We start from the raw sequence: 17756 nt of genomic DNA on the forward strand, positions 1-17756 counted from the left end.
AGTCGTATGATATGCTTGTCATTTTGGTCAGGGCATTGAGTATAAGATTCAGGAAGTCATGATGCAGCTTTACAGGACTTTGCTTGGGCAACATTCAGAGGATTGCGTGTAGTTCTGGTTGGCCCATTACGGGAAGGATGTGGAGGCTTTGGAAAGGATGCAGAGCAGGTTTGCTAGAATGTTGTCTAGATTAGGGAATGTGAGCTACTGGGAGAAGTTGGACAGACTTGGATGGCTTTCTCTAGAATGCCAAAGATTGTGGGGAGACCTGGATAGAAGTATATAAAATTATGAGAGGCATAGATAAGATAGTCAGTCAGAACTTTTTTCCCAGGATGGACATAGACATCGACATAGAAAATAGGTGCAGGAGTAGGCCTTTCGGCCCTTCGAGCCTGCACAGCCATTCAATATGATCATGGCTGATCATCCAAATCAGTATCCTGTACCTGCCACCTCTCCAATCCCCCTGATCCCTTTAGCCTCAAGGGCCACATCTAACTCCTTCTTAAATATAGCCTATGAACTGGCCTCAACTACCTTCTGTGGCAGAGAGTTCCAGAGATTCACCACTCTCTGTGTGAAAAATGTTTTTCTCATCTTGTCTCGGACAATAGACAATAGGTGCAGGAGTAGGCCATTCGGCCCTTCGAGCCAGCACCGCCATTCAATTTGATCATGGCTGATCATCCCCAATCAGTACCCCGTTCCTGCCTTCTCCCCATATCCCCTGACTCCGCTATTTTTAAGAGCCCTATCTAGCTCTCTCTTGAAAGCTATCCACGTGTATACCTAATATCCTCCTAAAGGTCTATCGCACCTGCTTCCAGAAATGAATATTTCTTCTCTGCATTGACCGTAGAGAAAGATGATGGTGGGCAACTCGGGCAATAATAGTGACACCTTGAAAAGAGTCCTCATTACAGCAAAGCATGTGCTGAAGGCTTTAAAACATAATGGTAGATGAATTCTAGAACCACATCAAGTGAATGCTAAGATGTGGGAAGCTGAGGAAGACATTGCTGAGCCATTGGCAGAGATATCAAAGGTAGACCCAAAAAGCTGGAGTAACTCAGCAGGCCAGGCAACATCTCTGGAGAGAAGTGTAGAGAATTTATTAGAAATGATTCTGACGAGATTTACACGCTGTGGAAAGGTTCAGAGATATTCAGCATTAATTTGTGCGGGAAATTGTGTCTTAACTGGTTTGATTAGTTATTGATCAGTTGATTAGTTAGATTATTGTCATAACAGTGAATTATTCAAAATATGTCACTACATTATAAATACTTTGTTCATTTGTAAAATTCTGTATTGGACTTTTTGGAAAACGTAAGGGCTGCAACAAAAGTGTCAGAAATTTGTTGGTCGGCTGATTGACCCTTCTTTAGGTTTTGGGTTGTGCTCAGTATTCAGATTGTGCTCACTGTAAATGCCCGACGCTGCAAGGGTATGTTGTGTTGGAATGTACTTCTCCAATTCAGAGACCCAAGCACTTTAAAAACATATCCCCCCTTTTCAAGCTATTTAAGCCTTAGGTAAGGATGTACAGCATGGGCCGCGGAACCTGGGGGGGGGGGCTCTGCGGCCCCTGACCACTTCATCTCCACGTCCTTCCCCCATTTTAGTGGTGTGGCAAAGCTTCAGGTATTTTGAGTAAAGTTCTTCACATAAATGTGTATGAGGTTGGCTGCCTGAGGCAGGGAGAGAGAAAGAAATGACTACATCTATTACCACCTGCTGTTAAAGATCAGCCTTGAAGATAAGTTTCCAAAAACTCTGCAGCAAATCATCCAGGCATGTCGCACTTTGCCCAGACATGGACAGTGAAAGGGCAAGAAGCAAAACACCTCGACTCCATTGTTTTACTGCTTCACATTCCATGAGGCAGGTCATTATTTTGTGCCCATTGCCCAGTGCCCTACCCTGTCTACGTCTTGCCCTGTTTGTCTTACCAAGTTCAAGTTCACATTTATTGTCACATGCACCAATTATGGTACAGTGACATTTGTTACCACACAGTCATACAAGTGAAAAGTACACAATACATGATAGAGTTTAACATAAACATCCATCACAGTGGAATCAGCATTCCTCACTGTGATGGAAGGGGATAAAGTTCAGTCAATCTTCCACCTTCGTTCACCGTGATCGGCGCTTGCTCGACCATAAATTTTAGCATAATTTGAAAACTTACTAAGCATGTCACCTCTTGCTTATCAAATATCAAAGGGGCATTTGTTTAAGGTGAGAGGGGCAAACTTTAACGGAGATGTGTGGGACAACTTTTTTTGCACAAGAATACTGCTGGGGTTGGTGGTTGAGGCAGATATGATAGTAGCATTTAAGAGACTTTTGACTAAGCATATGCACATGTGGCAAAGCAAGGGATATGGATCATTTGCAGGCACATAAGATTTGGTCGTCATCATGTTCAGTACATACAATGTTGGCCGAAGAACCTGTTCCTCTGCTGCACTGTTCTTCGATTTCCCTGATTTTGCAACAGCATTCAGGCTTTCTGTCACAGAAAAAACTTTAACCACTCCACTTCTGATATTGAAGCTATATTGCTTTCTTGTACATTTCTAACACCTGGTTGAGCTGCAGAAGGTATTGGAAGGATAAGCAAAGCACTGTTAGTTTACTGTCCAAGGCTAACAGCAACCAGTATTGAGGACCTAGTTACATTGGCGACATTAAGCAGCGTTTGTCATTCACATGCCCCATTGACATTCTATTCAAAGCTTGATCAGGTATATCCAAGAACTCTGCGGGAAGATAGAGAAGCCTGGCTTGGATTCACGATTCATGATTGGAAAAGGTAGCAGACAAATGGGAGATATCTAATGCTAGACCTCTATTTACAAAGGGCTGCCATCTACATCAGTGATTGGGATGAGAATGTAAATGGCAATATTAGCAAGTTTGAAGATGATACAAATGTGGGTGGTTTTCGAGATAGTAAAGATGGTTGTCAAAAATTGCAGCAGGATCTTGATCGGTTGGCCAGGTAGGCTGAGGAATGATTGATGGAATTTAATACAGAGAAATATGAGGTGTTACATTTTGAGAAGTCTAACATGGGCAGGACCTACACAGTGAATGGTAGGGCTCTGGGAAGTGTCGTAGAGCAGAGGGATCTAGGAGGGCAGGTGCATGGTTCCTTGAAGGTGGAGAGGGTGATCAAAAAGGCTTTTGGCACATTGGCCTACATTAGTCAGAGTATTGAATAAGGAAGTTGGGAGGTCATATATTGTATAAGACGTGGATGAGGTCACATTTAGAGTATTGTGTTCAGTTCTGGGCACCATGTTATAGGACAAGAAGCTGTTGAGCTGGAAAGGGTACAGAGAAGATTTACGAGGATTTTGCCAGGACTAGAGGTGTCTGAGCTATAGGGAGGGGTTGAGAAGGCTGGGACTTTATTCCTTGGAGTGCAAGATGATGAGGGGTGATCTTAGAGATTTATAAAATCTTTAGAGGAATAGATCGGGTAGATGCAAAGAATCTCTTGCCCAGAGTAGGGGAATCGAGGACCAGAAGGTTTAAGGTGGGGAAAAGATTTAATAGGAATCGGAGGGGTAACTTTTTTTACACAAAAGGGGGTGGGTGTATGGAACAAGCTGCCAGAGGAGGTGATTGAGTCATGGACTATCACAACGTTTAAATAACACAGGTATATGGCTAGGACAGATTTGGAGGACTTGGACTAAACGCAGGTGGGACAAGTGTAGCTAGGACATGTTGGCCAGTGCAGGCTGGTTGAGCCTAAGAGCCTGTTTCCACGCTGTATGACTCTGGCTGCTTGAGGTGGAGAAAGAGCACTTGGGATAGGATTAAGAATCTCAAGTTTTCTCGATCACTATTTCTCACAATCATCCCATCAACCCAATTCATCAAAGTCCTTCTGCTGGAATGTGTACCTTTGCCACATTGTCCTCATTACGCATCTGACAACCCACAAAACCTTGTGAAACCAAGCCATCCATCCTCTATCCCGAGGAACTGCTTAAAACAAATATTTAACTGCCAAATACAAAATCTAGAGAATTTTTAAAAAATCACTCAGAAATGAATTGGACAGTTTTTGCGTTGGCAGCAAAGAACATCATCATGTACACATATTTAAACTGTGGCAATCTTTACTATAAATAAATAGATGTAAGCATTTTAACCTAAACTGGAACAATTTAACTGGAGTTTTTCAAATTTGATCTAATTTACAAGTGTGAAGAATGCAAAATAGTTGCCATTAACACTCCATCCAAGGCCAGAGGTGTTAATAGGATTGGTGATTATAGAGCAATTTTATAGATGCCTTCACTCACAAGAAGCAGAAATTTAAATCATTCTGAATGGTAAATCTCTGGAAACTACCTTTGTTAACCTATTTTATTAACAAACATTATGTAAATGCTTGGATTTTTAGGAACCTTTTTCTGCAATCAATTGACTTTTTTGCTACAAATACCAGCTACCAACTAAGACAAGTAGTAATATTTGTGACTAAAATTTCAGACCTGAGACTTGGCTGCATGGTTTTTTATGCCAATGATTGATAAGTCTTCTCTTCTTTTCTCAGATTCAGATTCAGATTCAATTTTAATTGTCATTGTCAGTGTACAGTACAGAGACAACGAAATGCATTAACCTAATGCATTCTCAAGGCCTCCTTTCTGCCCTGACCAGGGGGAGGAACACCACCTCATATTTCGCTTGAGCATCTTACACTCCAGCGTAATGACTTCTCTAACTTCATGTAACCCTTGCTTTCCCTGTTTCCCCCAATGGATTCTGTGGAATTCATTGCCACAGAAGGCTGTAGAGACCAAGTCATTTGGGTATTTTAAAGCCAGTGATTGACAGATTTGTGATTAGTACGGGTGCCAAAATTTAGGGTAGAAGGCAGGAGAATGGGATTGAGAGGGAATGATAGAACATGGCCTATTTCCACAGTGAACGGCTCCTTGAATCTAAATGCAATAAGCAATTATTTAAGTGTCCTTCGAGTAATAATATCTCAAAATGCTTCAGAGTTTTGAAAATGTAAAATAATGAGAAGAAAACCTTGCGAGTGAAGTGTAAATATTATTATAACGATGAGTGAAGTAAAATACATATTGGAAGCATTTGCAGCAAATGGGAGAGAGGATAAAATGAAAGGACACCATTTACACCCAGTAGACTAGAAAAGTACAAAAGTGAGTTCGGTATTTTGACTGTGCATGCCCAGGTCATAGGTCACAAGCGAAAAAAAGTCTTGGCAATAGTTGTGCAGCATTGTGTGCAGGCTTGCGTTTCGTCCATGGTCGGGTCGGTGTCAGCTGGTGGGGGGGGGAGGGGCCGGGGACGGTCCAGTGGCGGGGACATTGGCGGTTCGGCAACGCTTGCGGCGCCGGGGCCACCGGTTCGATCCTGGCTGCAGATGAGGCGCGGTTCTACGTGCCTGCTGCTGCCGTGAGCCGGTCCAGTCAACCCCCACCCCGGTCTCCCACTCGATTCTGCCCCCCTGACAAATACAAACTTGAAAGAAGACAAAAAATCGGACCCAAACTATACTCACTGAATCCACAGAGCTTTGTTCGATTTTTATTTATAGCGTTTGAACTTTGACAAATTCCATGATTCCTTGCGTTTTTCGGAATACCGAACTCACTTGTACAAGCACGCCTTTCCAGCCCATGGTAATGACTTGATCGAATACACTACTGCCAAATGATACTTTGCTGACATTACTAGTTTTTAAGTGAGATTTCAAACCGAGGGCCCCTTGGGTGGGTGTGAAAGATCCGCAGTAACTTGAGGAACTATGGCGCCCTGCTGATGTTTATCTTACAACCAATATCACAAGAAAGTGATTTAAAAAATAATAATTGAGGCTAAAACGTCGATGAAAACTTCTGATGACTAATGCATAAAAGCATGGCATCACCTTCTCCCAGATCATAGATTCAGAGAGTTGTACAGCACTGAAATGGGCTCAGGACGTCCATGCTGATCAAGACGTCTATCTGAGAGTCTGATTGACCTGCAATGGCTCATATCCCTCTAAATATTTTTTTTATCCCTGTATCTGTGAACATTTCTTGTAAACATTGTAATTGTAATCACTTCTACAGCTTCCTCTGGATATTATCAAATGTTGGGGTTTGTTATTTTCACACATACCGAAATGCAGTGAAAAACTATGTTTTGTTAGCTGCCCAGGTAAATCATAGACCAGTGGATATGGGGCATCATATTCTATGTACCACCACTCTCTGTATGTGAATATTTGCCTCTTTTAAATCTTTCTCCATTCATCTGAAAACTGTGCCTTCTAGTTTTTGATACCCCTATCTAGGGCAAAAAAGACTGAAATAATCCACCTTATGTATACGCTTCTTAATGTTATTTCGTGCACACTTGAATGACAGGATCAATTCCCATATGTCCATATTTAGCTTGCTGTGTTGTATGGCCCATTTGGTAACATTCAATTGCTGTGGCACTTCTGGCATGTGAGTAGAGAAATCTGGGGTAACCCCCAAGTGTTGTACTCTCTCAGGCTCCTCTCACCAGGAGTGGCCATCTTTCAGATGAAACTTGAAACCAAGGCCTTTAAGGCTTCCGGGACACTGTTGTGAGGAAGTGCAAGCGAGTTAACCAAGGTTTCACTGCAAATTTTTATCTTTTAATTAATGTTTTTTTACAAAATGGACGCTCTGCTAATTACCACGTTACTATTTATAGGGAGTTGTGCAGCCCAAGTTGGCTGTGTGATTACAACATTGGAATTCTGGGTTTAGGTTTAAGTATAAGTTTATTATTGTCACATGTACCAACCAAATTTAAAAGGTACTTCCCAGATGTAAATAGTTTGGGAAATCGTTAATACAACAATTTTAATGTCCCTTTTATTTTCAACTGATTGTCACTGGGGAGGAATTAACGCGCTATTGGGCGAAGGAAAGGATATGATCAATGCAACCGGAAGGTGTTTACTTGTATTGCATTTTAAATTAAGGTAAATTTAGGCTCAGCAATGATGTCCATGCTAAATAACTTCCTGTAACCACTGGGCTCCTTGAAGTAGAGCCGACTTGTCTTTCACATTTTGGTTCTCTTAGAATAATTGACTGTGTTAAGAGATCTGGGAATTTTTTGTATATAAGAAAATAATTTGTTTTATCACCCTGCATAAGTTTTATTTGTTTTGAAGCATATAAGCAAGCTTTAAATCAAGCATGGAATATTCTCCCAACTCCAAATCAAAGAAACATAGGAAAATGTTTACATTTCCTGTTTGACCTGAACTGAGTTGTCCTGAAAAAATGGACAATTTAATGCTTTTTGGCCCACTTTCTAATTTTTTTAATATGATTTTAAGACTGTTTTAGTTAATATTCAGCATTTGTTTTATACCCCTATTGCTACCCATTTTGCATTTTACACTCCTTCACAATCTAAGCTATTTTAAAGCAACATCGCTGTTAATTACATCAAACTGTTGCTTTAAACTTTAATGCTCATTTATATGTTGAAATGGAATGCTCTGCAAACCACAAATCATCATAATTTGAATTTCCTGCCATAAATCTGAGATTCTAATTGTCCTCAGTAAATTAAATTAACTTGCATGAGTTATCTTGTGGAGTGTGATGAAGTTTATCTTGATTCAAGCTAAACATGATCACAGTATCATTTGCATTCTTTTATCAAGGTGTGATTTTTTTTTTGTGTCAGACAAAATTGTGTGTATTGTTCAGCAGTGCACAATAGGAGGTTATTTACTGTCGTTATGTTAACTGGAGGCCGGTATTTGAACACCCTATCCTGCGCTTATCTTTTAATATCAACCATAATTAGGTTAGAGAGGTAACCAAATGGTGGGACACAGTTTTTTAATAAGGTGCAATATATCTTCCTGTGTGATCAGGATGACTTTAGCAAACATAAACACTACTTAGTGCCTACTGCTGTTTGTGAGAAACTCTTTGGCCCTTACAAGAAGCGATGGTTTGGATTCCGAGTTGTCAGATTGCTTTTTTGGGGGATGTAAATGGGATTGAGATAGTTGCATATTAGTTTATGAGAACTTATTTAATTCTAGCGTTAATTTACCATTGCAAACTCATCAAATAACCAAAGAGCAAGACCAGTCACTAAGTGTTGGAATTATTTTTCTGATTTGGCTGCTGATGGTCGTTCAGATTTAATTCCTGGTGCATTGTGTAATCCCGACTGAACAAGTAACTTTCCCTGAACAAGGAATCCAGGTTATTTGGAGTGAATTAATATTTAAAATGTAAATTTGCATTTAAAAACCTGCCATCAGTAATCAGGACAAATACTGCCAAAATATGTTTTTTTAAACCAATTCGCCAATGTTTGTAAGGAAAGTTCGGCTTGTACTCACTAGAATTTAGAAGATTGAGAGGGGATCTTATAGAAACTTACAAAATTCTTAAGGGTTTTAGATGCAGGAAGATTGTTCCCAATGTTGGGGAAGTCCAGAACAAGGGGTCACAGTTTAAGGATAAAGGGGAAATCTTTTAGGACCGAGATGAGAAAAACATTTTTCACACAGAGAGTGGTGATCCTCTGGAATTCTCTGCCACAGAAGGTAGTTGAGGCCAGTTCACTGGCTATATTTAAGAGGGAGTTAGATGTGGCCCTTGTGGCTAAAGGGATTAGGGGGTATGGAGAGAAGGCAGGTACGGGATACGGAGTTGGATGATCAGCCATGATCATATTGAATGGTGGTGCAGGCTCGAAGGGACGAATGGCCTACGCCTGCACCTATTTTCTATGTTTCTATGAAAGAAATCTGCATTTTTAACGTACAGCCTGAATATGATGCCAGACCTAGTATGTCAATGTGTTGACTCGGTAATTCTCCAATAAGCAGTCAATGCAATGACTATTAAAGATGAACAATAATTTTTCACTCAAAAGTCTGGAATGAACTGTCAGAGATGACGGTGGAGGCAAGTACTATAACAATAGCTAAAAGACATTTGTACAGGTACAAATAGGAAAGGTGTAGAGAGATAAGGGGCCAAATGTGGGCAGGTTAGACATGTAGAAAGGGCATCTTAGTGTGTTGTGGCTGTTTCCATGCTGTATGACTCAATTACTCTAATTTGCAGCATTATGAGCAATGCCCATAATCTCATGATTTTTTTTTTTAAACAGCAAAAGAGCCTTTCTTGCCATCATTAGCTGACTGAACATTCATACACACCATTGTACAGTTGGGGAAGACTCTTTACTTGGATACATTGTGGTGCTGGTTTAAGTTGTGAGACTGAGCACTGGAGCATTCGAGAGTGCACGGGCCTGATCAAGCATTGGGAATTTTGACTCTGACTGCTCTGGAATGTATGAATGGAAGTGTAGCCAGGATAGTTTGGGGCTTGTGATAGAAAGTGACCAGACAGGCAAGAGATGTGATGTGACCCGATGAGGGTGATAGGTCATGCTAGTGGGGTTTATTAACAGCCAGTGAATAGATTGGGTGGTTTGCACAAGTATGGTCTGGTTACCTAGTATTATTGTTTATTGGGATATTTATTATTGTACAGTTGCATTAATTTTTTTTAATTAAAAAAAAATGTATTAGAAGTAAGTACAATAATGTGGTACCTTGTAGATACCTAATATATATTGACATGTTACATTTTATGTACAACTTCTTTTTTTTTAGCAGTAAATGGAAGAAAAGAAAGAATAGTAGAAAAATAGAGAACTGCGTGATATCGAACAGTAAGGTGAAGGAAAGAAGAAAAGAGAGAAAATAGAGAGAGAAAAAGAGGAGATAGAAAACAGGGGACTGAAGGAGAAATAGCTATTTATTATTCTTGACCACCCTTCACCCGATCCTGAAACAGTTAATTTACGGTTATGTTGCACCATATGACAAGTTATGTTGCACCATATGCTTGTAAGAAGTCGATAAATGGAGACCAAATCATTAAGAATTGGTCTGCTTTGTCTGTTAGGAGGAGTCGCATTTCTTCAACATGTGAGGGTACAGTTGCATTATTGTGCCTGTAAAGTTGCAGCAAGTAATGGGCCTGTCCATTTAGGCGACTGCAGGAGACAATGCAGTCGCCTCATGGTCGCCACATATTCGCGGGTGGTTGCCTTCATGGTCGTGAGGAGTTCCCGCATTCTGGGAACTAGTCGCGGCCTCAATATGGTCGCCGTGAATTTTTCAACATGACAGCTAAACATTCGGATTCTCTCTTGAGATTGGGTGTGTTCATCTGGAATTCAAGGGAACCACTGCTGCATTGCTGATGCCCATCACATGTAGAGGGTTTGAACACAATATGAACATCAAGGACTTCAATACCTGAGCTGATTAGAAATAGTGGCAGGGTCAAGATATAGCGGGTGCATTTGGAACATATTTTAATCAGTCCCATACTGCAGGGTGCAAACTCTGGACAGTAGTTGCAGAGAGGAGATCATTTACTTCCAAGACGACGTGAACTAATTTGCCCAGCAATGTGAAACTTTACTAATGTAAATTTGGACACTGGTGAAGCCAAATTTCACTGAACAAGTAGTAGTTCCTTGAAAGTGGGGACGCAGGTGGATACGGTGGCGAAGAAGGCCTTTGGCAAACTTACTTACAACTGTAAGGGCATTGAGTAGGGAGTTGTGACACCCTGCTACAAATGTACAGGGTATTTTTCAGACCATACTTGGAGTATGGTGTGTATTTCTAGTTGCCCAGCTATAGAAAGGATGTCATTAAGCTGAAAAGGCTGCAGAAAAGATTCACAATGATGCTACTGGAACTGAAGGGTTGAGAGGCTGTGGCTCTAATCCCTGGGACATAGAAGGTTGAATGGTGATAGTGTAGAAGTATGTAAAGTTATGAGAAGCATGGATGAGGTGAATGGTCAGTCCTTTTCCCAAGGCAGGAAGTAGAAAACTAAAGGGCAGAGATTTAAAGTGAGAGGAGAAAGATTTAAAAGGGATCTGAGGGCCATGTTTTCCGAACAGAGGATGGTAGATATATGGAGTGACCTACTAGAGGAAGCTGTGGAGGCAGGTACGATTAAAATATTTTTTAAAACATCAGGCAAGTACGAGGATCGGAAAGGTTTTGGAGGAATATGGGCCAAATGCAGGGAAATAGGACAAGCTCAGGGAGACATCTTGGCTGGCATGAACAAGTTGAGCTGAAGGGCCTGACTTCATGTTCTCTGTGACTAACTGCAATGAGCTTTTCAGCAGTTATTGGGATTTTCTGACATGCTCTTATTGACATTCATGTCTGGTTGGTTTGTGCTAGTGGCCTACAAACTTCAACCAGTTATATTGGTTGATTTTTGTTATGATTGACTGGTGGTGATTGCTGCATAAAGTCTTGTAGCTTTGGTGCTTAAGTTCAGAGTAAAACCAAAAATTAATGACTAATTGCAGTATATCTCCTCAAAATATGACAAATCATATCCTGCTTTTGACTCTGAAAGCCACTTTTGAACCAATGATGAATATTTTGAAGACCGTCTTTAGTAAGCAGGGTGCAACAATCTTGGGTACATCTCCAGGCAGTTACACACGCACACACACACACACACACTGGAGTACATGTAGTGCAAATGGGGCATGTTGGACCGAAGGGCCTGTTTCCATGCTGTACGACACACAGGCGGCATAGGGTTATCGCTGTCTCAGAATGCCAGAGAGCTGGGTTCTATCCTTTCAATCCCAGCCTCAAGTGCAGTCTGTGTAGAGTTTGCATATTCTCCCTGTGACTCGTAGATAGACACAAAAAGCTGGAGTAACTCAGCGGGACAGGCAGCATCTCTGTAGAGAAGGAATGGGTAACGTTTTCGGGTCGAGACCCTTCTTTAGATTGGAGACGCTGTAGGTTTCTTCCAACAAAGCAAAGATATGAGGTTTAGTAGTTTAATTGGCCTTCATAAATTGGCCGTGGTCTGTAGGTAAGATGTATAAATCGGGGGAGCAGGAGTTGATGAGAATATGGGGAAATTAAAAAATAGAACTCTTGCTGGATAACTCTATGTGGATGACTGTTGTTTTATGTAGACTCGGTGGTCTGAAGGACCTGCTTCCATATCGTATGTCTCTATGACTTTGAGATGTAACCATTACCAAAATATTTCTAGATGGAGATCATGAATAGCATGTAGGATTGTGTTCGCCACTTCGGTCTTGTGTTGTGCACCAGCAAGCACACTTGCTTACACACTCACCATGTCTGCAACATCCATTTTTAAAAATTTATTTGCAACATCCATGAGGACAACTATTTTAGCGTTGTCCAAGATCAAACCTGAGAACCTTGAGTTATGTGGCTTTGCTTTTAACTTGAAAATTGCTTTGGGATTCTGGGGACCATTCAAGGGTAATCTTCAGAGTTTGCATTCTTTGAGTCTAATCAACTGGACGAGTAAGTGCATTAGAATGCAAATAGTTCTGCAAAACAAAAGACTTTGAAATTGTGCTTGGGATGTTAAGGAGGGGGTGGGACGATAGGTTTCTGTGAATGTGTTAGTGTTAAGTATCTTTGAATTTCAAAGCTATTGACGAAGGCCACATTGTTCTTTTCTACTAAAGCAAAGGTTAACGATGGAGAAACCCATCCCTCTGCGAAGGTTAACACCCTGGGGCCACAGTTTGTGAGTGGAGTCATTGTGAAGATCACCAGTACTGAGCCCCTGCTGGGCAGGAAACAGATCAAGGTATATGTATGCCCTGGAGGTAGACTTTCTTTGATCCAATTCTTGGGTCAGCCTATTGTTCTGTAACATTCGGAACAAAAAATTGTGCCTTCCGTTTTTCTCGTGACTTTCTTGGCATTTTTATGTATTTCTTCTGCTAAACAAGAATACATTTCAGATTTTTTTTTTACCCCCTACATTATTGGTATGATTTTCAATCAAAGCAAACATTCATTCCAGCCCTATCTTCATTAAGTTATCTTGTATTATTCTCTAGAAAATCTGAATGCATTACACAATAGACAATAGGTGCAGGAGTAGGCCATTCGGCCCTTCGAGTCAGCACAGCCATTCAATGTGATCATAGCTAATCATCCACAATCAGTACACCGTTCCTGCCTTCTCCACATAACCCCTGACTCCGCTATCTTTAAGAGCCCTTTCTAGTTCTCTCTTGAAAGCATTCTGCTCATCATGCTGATGACTTGTAAGAGTAATTATTCAGGTATAAAGTTGACCCATATATTTGAACCAATGTTTTAATGTCAAATGCCCCAAAACAGAACAATTAAATTCTTACTTGCAACAGCACAACAAATATGTAAACCTAGTGTTCTGTAAACACCATAATATACAACAAAACATTTTTTTTAATATAAAAATAAAACAAACAATAGTCATGCAAAGACAAAAACAATGCCCTAAGTCTATGTTGTTCAGAGCTTATTTGGAAGTTGCCGTATTTAATAGTGCTTAACCATCCTTGAGAGTTGCAGAAAATGTAACCTGGAATAAGGTCATTCAGCCCATGGTTTCAATGTTGGAACTGGTGGAAATCTTAACTCTACCCATCTCACTATAAAAGACAAATCAATCAAATGTATTTCAAGTAAATGTAAGACACAATTAAATAAGCTCAAGGATTAGGGTGCAGGGCTAGGATCTGGCTATCTGAGCTTGTTTCTTTTGTTTATCAGTATCATGACTAATCTACCTTGTGCCATTTTCTTGCACTGTCCCATATCTTGTGATTCAAATCCAGACATTTGTCAATCTCTGCTTTGGATAAGCTCTGTAACTGTGTCTCAATGGGATAGAGGATTCTAAATAATCACCATCCTGAGTGAAGGCATTTCCCTCATCTCAGTCTAAATGGCCTGATCAGTCCATCATGGATTCTGACCTCCCCACCATCGGAGGGATTTGCAGGAGTCGCTGCCTCAAAAAGCCAGTCAGCATCATCAGAGACCCACACCACCCTGGCCACACACTCATTTGACCCCTGCCATCGGGAAGAATGTACAGGAGCCTGAAAACTGTAACGTCCAGGTTCATGAACAGCTTCTTCCCTGCACCCATCAAGCTATTAAACACGACAACCTCAAGACCTCTAAATTACATAAACTTGAGGGCATTGGTTTTGTGTATTTGCACTATTATTGGTTGTTTTTTTTTTATGTCAGCATTGACTGGAGAATCTTTATAAGGATATTTGTGAATATTTGAGAATCAATATCTTACATCACAGCCGTCATGTACAAAATTAGGGTCGAAGCAATGGACCTGACAGGAAAAGAATGGCACAGCAATTATCCTTGAGTTTAGAAATTAACATTGGGTTTTGGAAATCACTTCACTCCTCTCTAATGCACTTTTTCTTTACATGAAGGATGCTTTGATGGAGTCATCTGTGGAAGTTTTATATGTGGATATGATTGATGGAGATACTGAGGGACATGCTCGGTTTAAAACTCCTGAAGATGCCCAAACTGTAATGAAAGCACATCGAGAAATACAGAGCAAGTACAACTGGAAACTTGAACTCCTCACAGGTCAGCTTCAACAAATACAAATCTAGCTTTACATGTATATATTTAAATGATCCAAGAAAGTTTCTGTTGGCTATTTTTGGAGCTTCAAAGATATGTAAATGAAATAGTGAATGGTGGAAGCATGCATGGATTGAGATGAGCAGCAGATAGAGAAAAGGAGAATGCTGAATGAAATTATTGAATCCTAACATTATCAAAACACAGTGCTGGAGGAACCTGCCGGGTCATGCTGCGCCCCTGCCTCTCTTTTCCAGCTTTATCCCCACCCCCCTCCTATCTGTATGAAGAAGGGTCCCGACCAAAATGTAATCTGTCTTCTGTCCATTACCTCTGAGCTGCCAACACTTTGTGTTTTGCTCAGGATCCCAGCATCTGCAGTTTCTTATGTGTCCCCAGCAATATTGGTTGCCTGCCGTTGGATATTGGTGTCTGAAGGGGTGTGTAGCATTGAAGTAGGAGAAATCATATTTCTTTTTTACCTCGAAAACCTGGGAAATAACAAAGTAAGTTTTTAAACTGAATGGCTGCTCACACTTTGCTTTCTGAGCAAACACTCCTGCCACCTCCCACCACTAAGATGTCAGGCAGCTGGGCATATTTCTTCCTTGTTCATAAACCGCAACAGCCGATGTTCAAAGAACTACAGTCCATCGTGCCAATTAGTTGGTGCCAATGAAACGCCATCAGTCCTATAATCTGGTGTAATTCAGTGACAGACATGTGTCCACATAACTGCTACAGTGTTTGTTGGGACATATACCCAACATTAATCCCATCCAGATGAATGCATTCAGCCATGTTTGGACTTTGGGTAAACAAATACCATTGTCCCTATGTGCAGGAAGGAACTGCAGATGCTGATTTAAATCAAAGATAGACATAAAAAAGCTGGATTAACTCAGCAGGTCAGACAGCATCTCTGGAGAATAGGAATAGGTGATGTTTCGGGTCGAGACCTTTCTTTGTCACCTATTCCTTTTCTCTGAAGATGCTGTCTGACCCGCTGTGTTACCCCAGCATTTTGTGTCTACCATTGTCTCTGTTCCACAGTTGTTCCTATATCCCACATCTTCTAGCCACTCGTTCCATGTGCATGCTACCCACTGTGTGGACAAAAGCTGTCCCTTGGCTCCCTTTCTGTGGAAGAGTCTACAGCCATCCCAGAACCCACAAAACCAGACGTAGAAACAACCCTCTTTAATTCAAGTGCTTGCCTAAGAACGAGTATGCATTTCTATCACAACCTCCTTTCTCTTAGGTTCTATGCTACTACCGACATATCTTCTTATCCTGCTAATTTTAGGGGTCTGCCTACATGTACTCCAGGGTCTCTCTGTTACTCTTTAGTTTTAATAATACCCAAATCCAGCATCTTGTACTTCTCTGGATTATTTTGTACATAATCACTCCACTGATCGCTGCCTGCAGCTTAGAACTTATTTCTTCACTATCGACCGCACTGTGACAGGTATTGTGAATATTGGTACCACCAGCAAACTATTTAATCATAGCCCCAAGTTTAGTTTAGTTTTAGTTTGGAGATACAGCGCAGAAACAGGCCCTTCGGCCCACCGAGTCCATGCAGCGATGTGATCCCCGCAGTGATTAACCCTATCCTACACACACCAGGGACAATTTACACCTATACCAAGCCAATTAACCTACATACCTGTACATCTTCGGAGTGTGGGAGGAAACCGAAGATCTCAGAGAAAACCCATTCGGTCACAGAAAGACCGTACAAACTCTGTACAGACAGCACCCGTAGACGGGAACAACTACTGTGCCTCCCTTTAAGCCAAGTCATTGCAGGAAGCCTCCAGGTTACTACAAATTCTGTTCCTGCGTACCGTTCATACTGGAAGAGGATGAGAAAAGAGTTGCGAGAGAAGAGTGAACAGAGGTGGCTAGAATGGCTGCCAACCCATCTCACTGACTCATTGAGTGAATGAGTGAGTCTGCTTTGAGCTCCTATCTCTGTTCAGCTCAATCCAGCTATCGCATTATTGCTGCTCGTTGGGGGCTGAGGCGAGAAGGCGCACAGAAAAGCCCCGTTCCCACAAGATGTCTATGGTCCGCAGCAGCTGGCAAATCCATCCCACCGCTCTCCCAAATGTTTGATTGTTTGTGTGGGATGTCTAGAAGTCAGGCTTTCAGAATCCGGTCAACTTGTTATGTAAAGTACAAATAGCATGAGTTTTTAGAATTTAGAGATAGCGTGCAGAAACAGGCCCTTCGGCTCATTCAGTCCACGTTGACCAGCGATCACCCCGTATACTAGCATTAAGGGCCTGTCCCACTTGGGAGACCTCCACCGCGACCTCTGGCGACCTTAAGCGACTAAAAAATATCAAGGTCCCGGAGACTTACGACCTTCCTCGACTATGTGTGCGACCTCATAGTCGACCTCCCTCAACTATGAAGAAAACCTTCTTCGACTATTTTGAAGACTAGCTTCGACCATGTACGTTTTACTCGAGGATGGTCTCTGGCAAATTGGTCCATGAGTGAGCACGACCCCCTTCCACCTCAGAGGACCACACCAAAAACCAACAGCGACCAGTGACGAGTGTCTACAGCTCAAATGATCACCTGATAAAATGTTGTCATGTCTGCATTTTTTCCTCACTAAAAAATGCCTCCCAGGTTTTTTTTTAAATCATTCTGGATCATGCAAGGAAGGAACTAGTTTGGCGGATGTTAGTAAAAATACAACTACGGCTTTTGCTTCAGCAGCCTTTTAAGAAGGGCAGAAGGGGAAGAGGAAGCACAAGAAGAGGTCTCAATGGGTGAATGGAGATGAGGTGATGGACTGTCCCAGTGCAACAGATGACTGGAAGAGAGTGGCGCTGGGCTTTGACAAAAGATGGAACTTTAAGCACACATGTGGGGCAGTGGATGGCAAGCATGCCATTCTTGTTGTCCCTGTCCCCCTCATTTTCCTTTTCGTACAGGATGGCATTCTGCTGGAACCATTCCTCAAGGTCCCCCTCCTGCTGCCTGGTGAAGGTGTAGGGCATAACCTTCCTCCAGCCCTCCCTCTCCACCAATGGGGCATCTGCCTCTGATGCTGTGTCAGACACAGGAGAAAGGGCTGCTTTGCTGCCTTCAAATGAGGCAGTGAAGGATGGGGTGGTGGTGGGGACATATACTACCGCCCTAGTCTCCTCCTCCAGGGGTCTCTCATGCAGGGCTACCTCCTCCTGCACTATTACCTCCTGTGGCATCACCTCCT

General features: G+C 41.7%; 1 protein-coding gene across 4 annotated transcripts in view; it reads left to right on the forward strand.

Moving 5' to 3' along the window:
* The window catches only part of larp7 (La ribonucleoprotein 7, transcriptional regulator), a 49194-nt gene that overhangs the window by 28349 nt on the left and 3089 nt on the right, over positions 1-17756 (forward strand). For all 4 annotated transcript variants that reach the window (XM_055645656.1, XM_055645638.1, XM_055645663.1 and 1 more), the window contains 2 exons: positions 12586-12710; positions 14359-14521. In XM_055645656.1, the coding sequence (XP_055501631.1) occupies positions 12586-12710; positions 14359-14521 (288 nt within the window). The remainder of the gene's footprint in view (positions 1-12585; positions 12711-14358; positions 14522-17756) is intronic.

This window comes from Leucoraja erinacea, chromosome 1, assembly GCF_028641065.1.
Source record: "Leucoraja erinacea ecotype New England chromosome 1, Leri_hhj_1, whole genome shotgun sequence".
In the NCBI taxonomy this organism is placed as follows: Eukaryota; Metazoa; Chordata; class Chondrichthyes; order Rajiformes; family Rajidae; genus Leucoraja; species Leucoraja erinaceus.